Below are 12,292 nucleotides of genomic sequence, written 5' to 3' on the forward strand. Positions count from 1 at the left end.
CGAGGCATTTTGCTCTGATTGTTGCCAGCATCATATTTAAAGTACCAGGGAAGCAGGTTGCTAGCATTACTTGCCCCGAGTCCCATTGGGTTTTACCCCTAACGGCTGAGGGACTAACTGGTGGATTTGGTAGTCTTTGCCGTATGAGCACAAAGGTGACCACGACTCAGAATAGGTCCGAGATGCCCAGCCTTATTCCAAAGTAACTGGTATCCCGACTGTCGGGACCACTTACTTGGCCACTCATACGTTGCCCGTGGTTCATGAACTAGGACATGACTACAGGAACCCACACCATGAACCACGTTGCTGGTGCAACAAACCCATATTTAACGTTCATTTTCTCCAGAATATAACAGCGATAGGTGCCGGGTTGGAGTCCTGGGAAGGCAAAAATTAATGTTTCGTCTCGTCATTTCAGTTAAAACATCTAGCTACTGCCGAGAAAATCCGAAATGTCACAGTTGATTGTGCGTCGTTATCTATCCCATTAGGTTCTGGGTTCGAATCCCTGTCCAACACAAAGCTTTACCTCACGGCAATTCAAGTAAGTTACTTGTGAAGACGTAATATTTAAGACCTCTCGTAGTTCGTTAACAGGGACAATAGATGCTGGGTAGGAATTCGCGTCCGTTAAAAATGTTTGTGTTATGCGATTTAAAGTTGACATTTGCTGACTTGTACTGTCTAAAATCGAGGAATATCACTCTCTGTATGCCTAATCAGGAATGACTGCTAGTATCCGTCAGTCACGAAATTTTTGCTTAGTCTACATGGCCTGGGTTTGAATCCATATGCAGAACGAGACGGTTCGTCGTGTCATTTGAAGTTCATACATATTCTCAACTAACAGCTCATGAATAACTTAAAATTTTAATCTCATTTTGTGTTAAATAATATGTACGGTATGTTACTTTGAAGAGGAAATCATGAATACGACGAACTTACTACGTGCATTACCCATCTGACGTAATAATGAGAGTGGTAACATTTCAGGTATCATTTATTGTAATAAATGTGAGCTTACAAGCCTTAAGGACAGTCTTAGCTGTGATAAGGTGATTCTGATATTTTTAGTATCGTGGTATTTCTTTACGTCTTGAGTTATTACGATACAGAGCAGTGTTTTCTAGTGGTGACTTGTTGGAACCATTTCAATAGTCAAACGACTGTACCAGGGAACGATTAGAGGACCTGCTAGACAGCTGCGTTATGTGGGTTACATGAGAATCAGGCGAAATGTAATTCAGGTCGTTCGGATACTTTTGAGCACGACTGTACATATAATACCTACACAGGTAGAATACATATGCTTCAACATTTAAGTCAAGCATGCATTTGAGTCACAGTCGGCATCGAGCAGACTTAAGCTGCACTGTGCTCTGTCTGTATAGTGATAATAGAAGGACAGTATCAGAAATTAATTGGATAAGTGCGTCCGAACCACAGTCGACTACCGCTTCCCACCGGGAAGTCAAGCATCTAGAGTGTTTCCAGTTATTGATGATGAAGTTCATCACACCCAAAAGCCTTTATCTTTAGATTTGAGGTAGTTAAACCTAATTATTTACTTTCGTGACAATCATATGAACGTTTTTTATTCAGACTTGTTTTTTTATAATTTCAAATGCACGTTTCTTCAGTGGCATAGGCAATAAATTTGTTACTCGAGGAGAATACGGATATGGGCGTCTTTCACAGAGATGTCAGTGACACAGACGTACCCTGAAAGTCTTCGTGTAACGTCCTGCAAAAACTGTTACTGTTTATCCTAGAGGAAAAAATAAATTGTAATATGTTTTGGAATGAACTGATGTTATTTATCACAAATGAAAATGTAGTTTAGCAATCCTTTATTAGGAACCCAATAACTGACACACATACACACATTTTCTTCACTCTCTTTGTACATCTTTGATAATAAACGTTGGATTGTCCATATTTAAACAACTTCATGTAAACATGCATAATGTCATCAAAATGATATACAGAATTTCATTCGAACAAGCAGTAAAAAATTAAAACTACGTACTGACGTAAAGCATTAGTCTTTTTATAAGCACACTTGTACTTCATCAATGAGAAGTCATATTTTATAACAAATATCACAAAAACGCTATGAAAATTATGACATGGAGAAACAGGTTTTGCAACAATATAACGTAACTTACAACTTAAGGGGCTTAACATTACGCTTCTTCGCCTCTCGGTACTATAATGCTAGATTTCCCAGATGTGTCTTGGTATTATAGTTTTTACCTTTAACGCACATTTTTGGGTAATTCCAACTATTTTTTTTTTACATTTCTTCAGTCTTATGCATTCCTTTGAGCAAATATATCTTCGTGAAATTATTACTCCATTACACTGGTCATTACCGATGAGAAAACAGAACAGTGATACCATCTGAATTACGTTCCACTAAATTAGTGTACTCGATTCATTTTATCGCTACCACAAAAAAAGATTTCATATCAGCAGTAGCACCAATAATCAATACACACGCTTTGAAGTGAGCAGAGTGACTCTTTCTTTTTTTTCATTTCTTACAACATCTTCAGAATTAATGCTTGCCAAAACCTGGGGGAACTGTGTTGGGCTTATTTTTCGCAGCCTGTATGTAAGTGCCACGAATCAGTTCACCGATACCAAGACCGTCGTACTTAACTCCAAACTCGGCGCAGGTCTTCTGGAACGCTGGGTAGAGCTTGTGCAGGAACCTGTGGTCAATTGTAGGGAACAGGTGGTGTAGGCCGTGATGGCCGAAGAACGTAAGAGCGAGGAGGTCCGAGCTGGATATGACTGGCCTGTCCCTCACTGCGTCCAGTTGTTGAACACCCCAGTCCATGTCAGGTCTGGAACAGCGTCATTACTTCGATATAAAAACCTGTAGGCTAAAGTCTACAAAACTCGTTGTTTAAGTTAATCAGGTTTCTGTGAACTATTCATGTGTTATATAATATCTGTCTTTCTACACTACTGGCCATTAAAATTGCTACACCAAGAAGAAAACAGACGATAAACGGGTATTCATTGGACAAATATATTATACTAGAACTGACATGTGATTACATTTTCACGCAATTTGGGTGCATAGATCCTGAGAAATCAGTACCCAGAACAACCACCTCTAGCCGTAATAACGGCCTTGATACACCTGGGCATTGAGTCAAACAGGGCTTGGATGGCGTGTACAGATGAAGCTGCCCATGCAGCTTCAACACGATACCACAGTTCATCAAGTGTAGTGAGTGGCGTATTGTGACGAGCCAGTTGCTCGGCCACCATTGACGAGACGTTTTCAATTGGTGAGAGATCTGGAGAATGTGCTGGCCAGGGCAGCAGTCATACATTTTCTGTATCCAGAAAGACCCGTACAGAACCTGTAACATGCGGTCGTGCATTATCCTGCTGAAATGTAAGGTTTCGCAGGGATCGAATGAAGGGTAGAGTCACGGGTCGTAACACATCTGAAATGTAACGTTCACTGTTCAAAGTGGCGTCAATGCGAACAACTGGTGACCGAGACGTGTAACCAATGGCGCCCTATACCATCACGCCGGGTGATACGCCAGTATGGCGATGACGAATACACGCTTCCAATGTGCGTTCACCGCGATGTCGCCAAACACGGATGCGACCATCATGATGCTGTAAACGGAACCTTGATTCTTCCGAAAAAATGACGTTTTGCCATTCGTGCACTCAGGTTCGTCGTTGGGTACACTATCGCAGGCGCTCCTGTCTGTGAAGGAGTGTCAAGGGTAACAGCAGCCATAGTCTCCGAGCTGATAGTCCATGCTGCTGCAAACATCGTCGAACTGTTCGTGCAGATGGTAGTTGTCTTCCAAACGTACCCATCTGTTGACTCAGGGATCGAGACGTGGCTGCACGATCCGTTACAGTCATGCGGATAAGATGTCTGTCATCTCGACTGCTAGTGATACGAGACCGTTGGGATCCAGCACGGCGTTCCATATTAACTTCCTGAAACCACCGATTCCATATTCTGGTAACAGTCATTGGATCTCGATCAACACGAGTAGCAATGTCGCGATAGGCTACAATCCGACCTTTATCAAAGACGGAAACGTGATGGTACGCATTTCTCCTCCTTACACGAGGCGTCACAACAACGTTTCACCAGGCAATGCCGGTCAACTGCTGTTTGTGTATGAGAAATCGGTTGGAAACTTTCCTAATGTCAGCACGTTGTAGGTGTCGCCACCGGCGCCAACCTTGTGTGAATGCTCTGAAAAGCCAATCATTTGCATATCACAGCATCTTCTTCCTGTCGGTTAAATTTCGTGTCTGTAGCATGTCATCTTCGTGGTGTAGCAATTTCAATGGCCAGTAGTGTATTAAGCTTTCATCTTACTAATAACCTCGAGTCCTAAAACATATAAAAATTTGTATTTTACTCAGATAAAATACAAGTTGCAATAAAATCCGACAAGATATTTAGTTTAATGCAGAATACAGGGCTATTCAAGAAGATGGGCCGAATATAATTGAATTGTATTTCATCGTCATCATATCCAGTTTTGGTTTAGGCTTCCGTGCTTAATTTCAGGTACACAGTAGCTGATCTTTCGGTCGTTTCTAAGGATTCCCAACATTTCTTTTCCATTGAAGTGTATTTTTGTACATAAAATTTTGATATTCGTTCATCTGACATCCTTCGTATACGTTCATGCAATTTCTTTCTGTACTCTTTTTATTTTGTGAAATATGCTATGATGCTTAGTTTATTTTTAATTTCAGTGTTCTTTTTCTGGCCTAAGCGTTTGTAAGTAGCTGGTGGCTGGAGTCTTATATTTGCTGCTTCAATTTCCTCCGTCGTTTGACGTTTAAATTGTAGGTCTCTGATCTATACATTAGAAATGATACTGCCACTACATTCTGAAATCTTAGTACTGCCTCCTTCGTAACTTTTTTTGAGGACAGTGCGATTTATAGTATCTGCCAACTGTTGAAACTTCTACAGTTTGTATTCTTAATCATTGGACGAAATAAATTGTATCTCACATCCCAGACATTTAAAATTATTTATTTCTTCTAGCGCTTTATCATCAATTACTATTTTTCCTCGTAAATTCTCTTTGCCAAGAAACATCATTATCTTAGCTTTATTTTTAGATACTGTCATATTGAAATAGTTTGCTGTATTGTGCAAGGACCTAATTGCTCTCTGTAATTTATCTTCCGAGTCTGCTAAGATTATCTGATCATCTGCAAACATGAGTATATTTATAACCGTATTGTTAAACGTATAATGGTGCGCTACTTTATTCTGCTATGTCTTTATGACGATGTCTACGTAGGCCTATGAATGAAATAATATGGGTGATGTACTAAAATAATCTGGATGATAAAAAACACCCTTGTATCATTCCTTGAGAGATGGTTCTCACAAACGAACTGCCTTTTTGTACTTTGATAATGTTGTGTATGTACATATTTTGAATCACACTTATTAGAGGCAGAGGTACATGATTCTTTTCTATCATTATAATGTAACTCTGTTAGCTTTATCAAAGGCTTTCTCAAATCCGATGAAGGCTGTGTATGTGGAATCTGTATTCTCTTTGTCTTTTAGTAATATAGCAGACCGGAAAAACAATTTCTAAGAGAGATCTTCGCATACAAAACGCATTTTATTCTTCTGCGAGAATCTTCAGTGTATCCACCTCCTGCAGCATAGCAAACATCTAAGCAGGTGTGGAACACGTGGTCAGTCTGTGGTTTATCTTTTGCAAAGACATCTTGTTTGAAAAATTGATGATATCACTGACTTATGTGTTCCCTACTTTGTCGCTCAATGCCGAATCAGAGATGAAATGCCCTCTGCTCCGGAATTGCCATATCACTTCCTGTAAGTGAGATCAAGAAATCGGAGCACCCTATGCTGCACAGTAACCATCCTACTCACCTCACAACTTAAACATTAACTGACTGTTTGTTGGCGCAAGCACTCTGTCGGTCGCTTACTCAACTTTCAGCGCTCTAGCGGTGGTAATTGAACCTTTAATTTCTCATCTTTAACAATGCTGTGTATATTATTCACATCGAATTTTTATTTCGTGAAATAAATCGTTAGTAAATTGTGTCTGTGTTTTAGAATGACCCTGTAGAATTACAAACAGTTTTAGTATTTTATAACTTTGGCGCTAGTGTCAAATATTAAAGAAACCCTTAACAAAGAAAAACGCAGGCAATATCCATATTGTAACGGAGATGGAGTAGAAAAAAAGGCAACTATTATGGGTGATTTAAAAGGAAAGAAGTAGAAAATGAAAAACAAGAAGAAGATAAACACTATATGGAAAAAAATAAGGACCTAATGCCAGAAAAGGTAAAATACACATGGTACTGATTGATGATACATAAAACATAACAAAACTGCAGAAGACAGTTTTTAGTATTCACAGCTGGCGCTGCAGTGCTCTAAAAGTAATTTCTTACACAATAAGACAGGCCAACGAAATGCTGGAAAATCATACCGCAAACGACGAAATCATTAGAGAGGGAAAACAAACTCGAACGATGGGGAAGGAAATTGATCGCAGGGATCATTCCAGCACTCGCCTCCAACCCAAGACTTACCTTGGAGTATCTCCGTCGTGGAAAATAACTGGATGGTGGTGAGCAGCAGTGATTCCAATGAAGTTGAAAAACAGACTTGCAGAAAGTGTGATGTACAGCCACATGTAAACAGCATCTTTCACTGACGCTCCAGCGATAAAGATCATAGATGCTGGTATTATCAGAGGTATTAGTTCTGCTTTCCGTATTTCGAGCCCACTGCCAATAAATCTGTCAAGAATCCTAAAAGAAAGGAAGGACGCGTTCCATTAATACCCGACTAGTAGTAAGAAAGAGTTAGTAATCTGCTGTGTGCACGCCTGATCTTAGCACTCACCTGCGTACGAAGCTAGCGTGGAAACTAAACGTCCACACCAAAGGAGCGTAGAACCAGCTTCCGTAACGGACAATGAAATTTTTCTCTTCAAATGGGAAAAAGTTGAACAGAGGTTCAAACACAGACAGTTCCAGATCAAGGAGCGTGTTGGGGTAGAGGTGATGACTCAGAACATGACTAATACGCCAGTCTCTGGAATAAAAAACATGCAGTAAGTAAGAAGTGAGACAAGGGATTGCCCCAAGTGTTTGAAGTATTTTATATGCAATGACCCCCCTACCTGGATGACATCATGGAGAAATCGAGGTAGTACATGCGAATGTTGTCCTTCATATGAGTGAAGTTGTGCGCACAGATGACAGTGAAGCAGAGCATCAGACCAGCCAAGGTGCCCACCAGGTAGCTCTGCGTCCACGCAGCCAACACGCTCAGCGTCAGCATCGACGTCACCAGGAAGTCTGCCAACAGCTGGACAAACAGCAGACGAATGAGATAGAGTAATGTGTTCTCCGAGTTAAAGAGCTAACAGCGCAAAAATACTCCTAATGAAGCACAAAAAAGGTGAATATGTTCTTGTTTGAAAAAGACTCTGACTGAAAAGTGGGGTACCAGTTGCTCTTTTAACACGCACCTCACCTCTCACTACCATAAATTTTCCTAACTGTAACTCGCTCACATCACTATCCCGTCGTTGTAAGTCACTCATATACCAATCCACTCCCACTTACGCATTCTCACTCACTTATTCAGCCAAACTCATTGTCATCATCTCTTTGTGTCTCTCTAATCTCTAATGTCTTCTGTTCCACAGCCACAAAAAAATGGTTCAAATGGCTCGGAGCACTATGCGACTTAACTTCTGAGGTCATCAGTCGCCTAGAACTTAAAACTAATTAAACCTAACCAACCTAAGGACACCACACACATCCATGCCCGAGGCAGGATTCGAACCTGCGACCGTAGCGGTCGCTCGGCTGCAGACTGTAGCGCCTAGAACCTCCACAGCCACAGTTGTTTCGTTCTGTCCTACTACTACTGTCTCCTTTCAATGTCATTGTCTTCCTCTTGCTTTCTCTTACTGCTACTATCACAATCATTCTTTCTCACTGCTGCGGTCTCCGCTCACTGCCACTATCTCTCCTTTCCCCGTTGTCACTGTCATAGACTCTGTCCCTTATTATCACTGGCTCTCACCCACTTCCACTTCTTCCTTCTCCTTTTTCCTCCATATGCGGCACTGTCTCCTTCACTCTTTTTCTAGCACTCTTCTGACACTGTCTACAATGTTCCACTGCCACTGTGTCCCTCTCCTTCTTTCATAGTGCCATTGTATCCTCTGATCTTTCTATAGCACACCCACTGTCCAGTATCGTCCAGTATTTATTACTTTGCCGTCTCTTTCCCACTGGCATTGTTCTCTTCTCACTCAGCTTAAAAATGAGTGAAGATGTTCACATGCCAAAACTTTCAGGAAATTTTTAAACGTGCTGAGGAAGGTAGATTGAAGCAGCTGGAAACCCACTTTTCAGTCACAATCTTTTAAACAGGAGCATATTCCCTTTCTTCTGTTCCGATAGGAGAATTTTCCGCTGGTTTCCATCTTTCCTTGATTAGCAGAGCATATCACTCGTATGAAAAGAGCTTCATGGGTCAGTAAAATTGTTGTAGTTTAACTACGTGATATTTAAATAACGTAAAACTAGTTTTACTACCCAGACCGGATTTTACGTGCACGAAAATTTTGTATGTGCTGCGGTATTACAACATAAGGTTTCGCACAACCCTTCTAAGGATAATGAAGCCTCTTTACACCATATTTCCCCGTGATACGTCTCTTCATAAACTACGTTTTCGTCTCATTTCAGATTTTACGTTTGTGCTTTACGTGTACAATTAGGGTAGCTTTGAATATCTGTATCTCGCTAACGAATAAAGATACCAAGAAAATTTTCAAGGTTGTTCGACATCTGGGTCTCAGGATTACTGCGTAAAAATTACAAGCATTACCTGTGCAAAGGCATCTTGGAATCTGCAGCTTGGTTTTGGTATAAAAAGCCATGTTTCTCGCATATTTCTCGATCACGGATAAAGATTTCGGAAATGGAATGTAACACTTGTAGATAAATGCCTAGAGAATACACCGTTAAAATTTGAGAAACTCTCTGCTATTGATCATTATTTAGATTTTGTCTCCTATCGGATTTTATGTGAGTAGTTTACGTATAGAAGTAGGGTAATTTTGAACCTCTATATTTCGGAAACTCAAAAAGATACCAATGAAATCTGAAAGGTTATCCTAAATCGGAATCTTAGGAACATTGAAAAATTTCAGCCATTTCCTGTACATAGTAGTCTATCCGCAGTTCGGTTTTGGTCCGAAAAATCGTAAAAATCCTTTTTTGAGTTTTCTGACGAAGTAAACATTAATTACTAATGGCTCCATAAGCCCCTTAACGCCCACCATGGACCACATCAAATGCAAAAATAACCAACCGCTTTGCTACATTTGCCCAATCAGGAGGAAGTGCGTAATATTCAAACTTTGACCCTCTAGTATAGGATAGTGACGATCCTTCTATTGTGTATACAAATGGTGCCTGGCCCAAGGGCTAACCAGAACACTTGACCCTACTTTTGTCACCAATAGAACCCGAAGTATGACCCCTGGAAGAATCGCGTTTTAATGTGCGGTGTTTTGAAACAAGACAGTGAAATAAACGTGCAATTGTAAAATTAAGATCAGTGTATCTACATCTACGTCTATGCTCTGCAAACCACCGTGAAGAGCATGGCACAGGGTACGTCCCACCGTGAGGGCCCAACCCCTGACTCTTTAACATATACTTTGATGTGTCATTTTAAGCTTGTCAAATCCTGTTATCTGGGTGTGTAAAGTTCTTGCTGTATTGCAGTGTTCCACAAACGCATCTTTCAAGTGGTTCGACAGAATTCAATCGTGAAGGCACTGAATCCGCATTTGGGAGAAGTGGAGTTCAAATCTTCTTTTGTGGATCCTGACTGACGTTTCTCATCGTTTTCATAAGTCACTCAGTACGAATGTACACCCCTGACTTTTCCCCCCGTCCATCGCCGATTCATCGGACCGGTATGGCAAAAGTTTCTTGCTTCTTCAAATCACAACCCTGCAGCAAGCAACGAAGTTACTGTACAGTCCACTGTTTCATTTCTGACCTATGGAGCGGATGTCATGTTAATAAACTGTTATTTCCGAAAAAAATAGTGCACTTTACGTAGTTCCATTGGATGCTTTCAAATATTAAATGGACATGTGCAATGCAAAACGAAAAATTTTTAGGCAGAATGGGAGTAAATTAAGTTTTTGAAGATACACTACTGGCCATTAAAATTGCTACACCACGAAGATGACGTGCTACAGACGCGAAATTTAACCGACAGAAAGAAGATGCTGTGATATGCAAATGATTAGCTTTTCAGAGCATTCACACACCTACATCGAGCTGACATGAGGAAAGTTTCCAACTAATTTCTCATGCACAAACTGCAGTTGACCGACGTTACCTGGTGAAACGTCGTTGTGATGCCTCGTATAAGGAGGAGAAATGCCTACCATCACGTTTCCGACTTTGATAAAGGTCGGATTGTAGCCTAGCGCGATTGCGACTTATCGTATCGCGACATTGCTGCTCGCTTTGGTCGAGATGCAATGACTGTTGGCAGGATATGGAATCTGTGGGTTCAGGAGGGTAATACGGAACGCCGTGCTGGATCTCAACGGCCTTATATCACTAGCAACCGAGATGACAGGCATCTTATCCGCATGGCTGTAACGGATCGTGCAGCCACGTCTAGATCCCAGAGTCAACAGATGGGGACGTTTGCAAGACAACAACCATCTGCACGAACAGTTCGACGACGTTTGCAGCAGCATGGACTATCAGCTCGGATACCACGGCTGCGGTTACCCTTGACGCTGCATCACAGACAGGATCGCCTGGGATGGTGTACTCAACGACGAATCTGGGTGCACGAATGACAAAACGTCACTTTTTCGGACGAATCCAGGTTCTGTTTACAGCATCGTGATGGTCGCATCCGTGTTTCGCGACATCGCGGTGAACGCACATTGGAAGCGTGTATTCGTCATCGTCATGCTGGCGTGTCACCCGGCGTGATGGTATGGGGTGCCATTGGTTACACGTCTCGGTCACCTCTTGTTCACATTGACGCCACTTTGAGCAGTGGACGTTACATTTCAGATGTGTTACGACCCGTGGCTCTACTCTTCATTCGATACCTGCGAAACCCTACATTTCAGCAGGATAATGCACGACCGCATGTTACAGGTCCTGTACGGGTCTTTCTGGATACAGAAAATGCTCGACTGCTGCCCTGGCCAGCACATTCTCCACATGTCTCACCAATTGAAAACGACTGGCTCGTCACTATACGCCAGTCACTACTCTTGATAAACTGTGGTATCGTGTTGAAGCTGCATGGGCTGCTGTACCTGTACACGCCATCCAAGCTCTGTTTGACTCAATGCCCAGGCGTATCAGGGCCATTATTACGGCCAGAGGGGGTGGTTCTGGGTACTGATTTCTCAGGATCTATGCATCCAAATTGCGTGGAAATATAATCACATGTCAGTTCTAGTAAAGTATATTTGTCCAATGAATACCCGTTTATCATCTGCATTTCTTCTTTGTGTAACAATTTTAATGGCCAGTAGTGTACATTAACCGAAGAAATATCGTAGTGATCAGGTATACATTAGAACTGCAAAGCCATTTTCCGAAGCCTCAGAGGAGCATTGCCGCTGCGTTCAGCGGAGGTTGTCGGTTTGAGTTACGCGTAGGGGCATATGTGAATGTGCAATTCACAAGGGATACATCTATTTCGCAAAGGGAAGGAATGCACAATATCTACAATTAACAAACATCACTTTCAACACAACGTTACTTTCTTTAGTTGCCACATGTATGCTTTCTTTCTACAAAAAGGGAAGCTAGAGATACAATTAGTGATGGCAGACTTGGTTTGATTACTCTAAACCTTATACGTTGTCGAATACTTAGACTTTAAGCAATAGGAACGGTGCAATTGTTTCTACCGTAATGCTGTAATGCCGTAATGCGGGTTGCCTGCCCGGTCTGAAGGCTGTTACAAGCAACCATTCCTCTGCATATTACGGCAGAAACCGTGGCGCCGTTGCCATGTTAAAAGTCTACGTATTTCAGAAGCTCTGAGGTTGAGAACAGTGAAAACTAATCTACCGTCACTACTTCTGTCTCTAGTTTTCATTTCCGTAGGAAAAACATGTATGTGCTATTTGAAAGAACGTAACATTGTGTTGAAAGTGGTGTTTGTTTACATTTATGGATTGTGCAT

The 12,292-nt window shown here is 41.5% G+C and overlaps 1 protein-coding gene across 1 annotated transcript in view; it reads right to left on the reverse strand.

Annotated features, from left to right (window-relative positions):
• Positions 1-1,836: 1,836 nt before the first annotated feature.
• LOC126457663 (cytochrome b5-related protein-like) overlaps positions 1,837-12,292 on the reverse strand; it is a 35,355-nt gene continuing 24,899 nt past the window's right edge. The window contains exons 4-7 of the mRNA XM_050094153.1: positions 7,203-7,390; positions 6,923-7,114; positions 6,607-6,828; positions 1,837-2,855 (exon numbers count right to left, since the gene is read on the reverse strand). Of these exons, the coding sequence (XP_049950110.1) occupies positions 2,564-2,855; positions 6,607-6,828; positions 6,923-7,114; positions 7,203-7,390 (894 nt within the window). The 3' untranslated portion in view covers positions 1,837-2,563. The remainder of the gene's footprint in view (positions 2,856-6,606; positions 6,829-6,922; positions 7,115-7,202; positions 7,391-12,292) is intronic.

The sequence above is a fragment of the Schistocerca serialis genome, chromosome 2 (genome assembly GCF_023864345.2).
Source record: "Schistocerca serialis cubense isolate TAMUIC-IGC-003099 chromosome 2, iqSchSeri2.2, whole genome shotgun sequence".
Taxonomy (NCBI): domain Eukaryota; kingdom Metazoa; phylum Arthropoda; class Insecta; order Orthoptera; family Acrididae; genus Schistocerca; species Schistocerca serialis.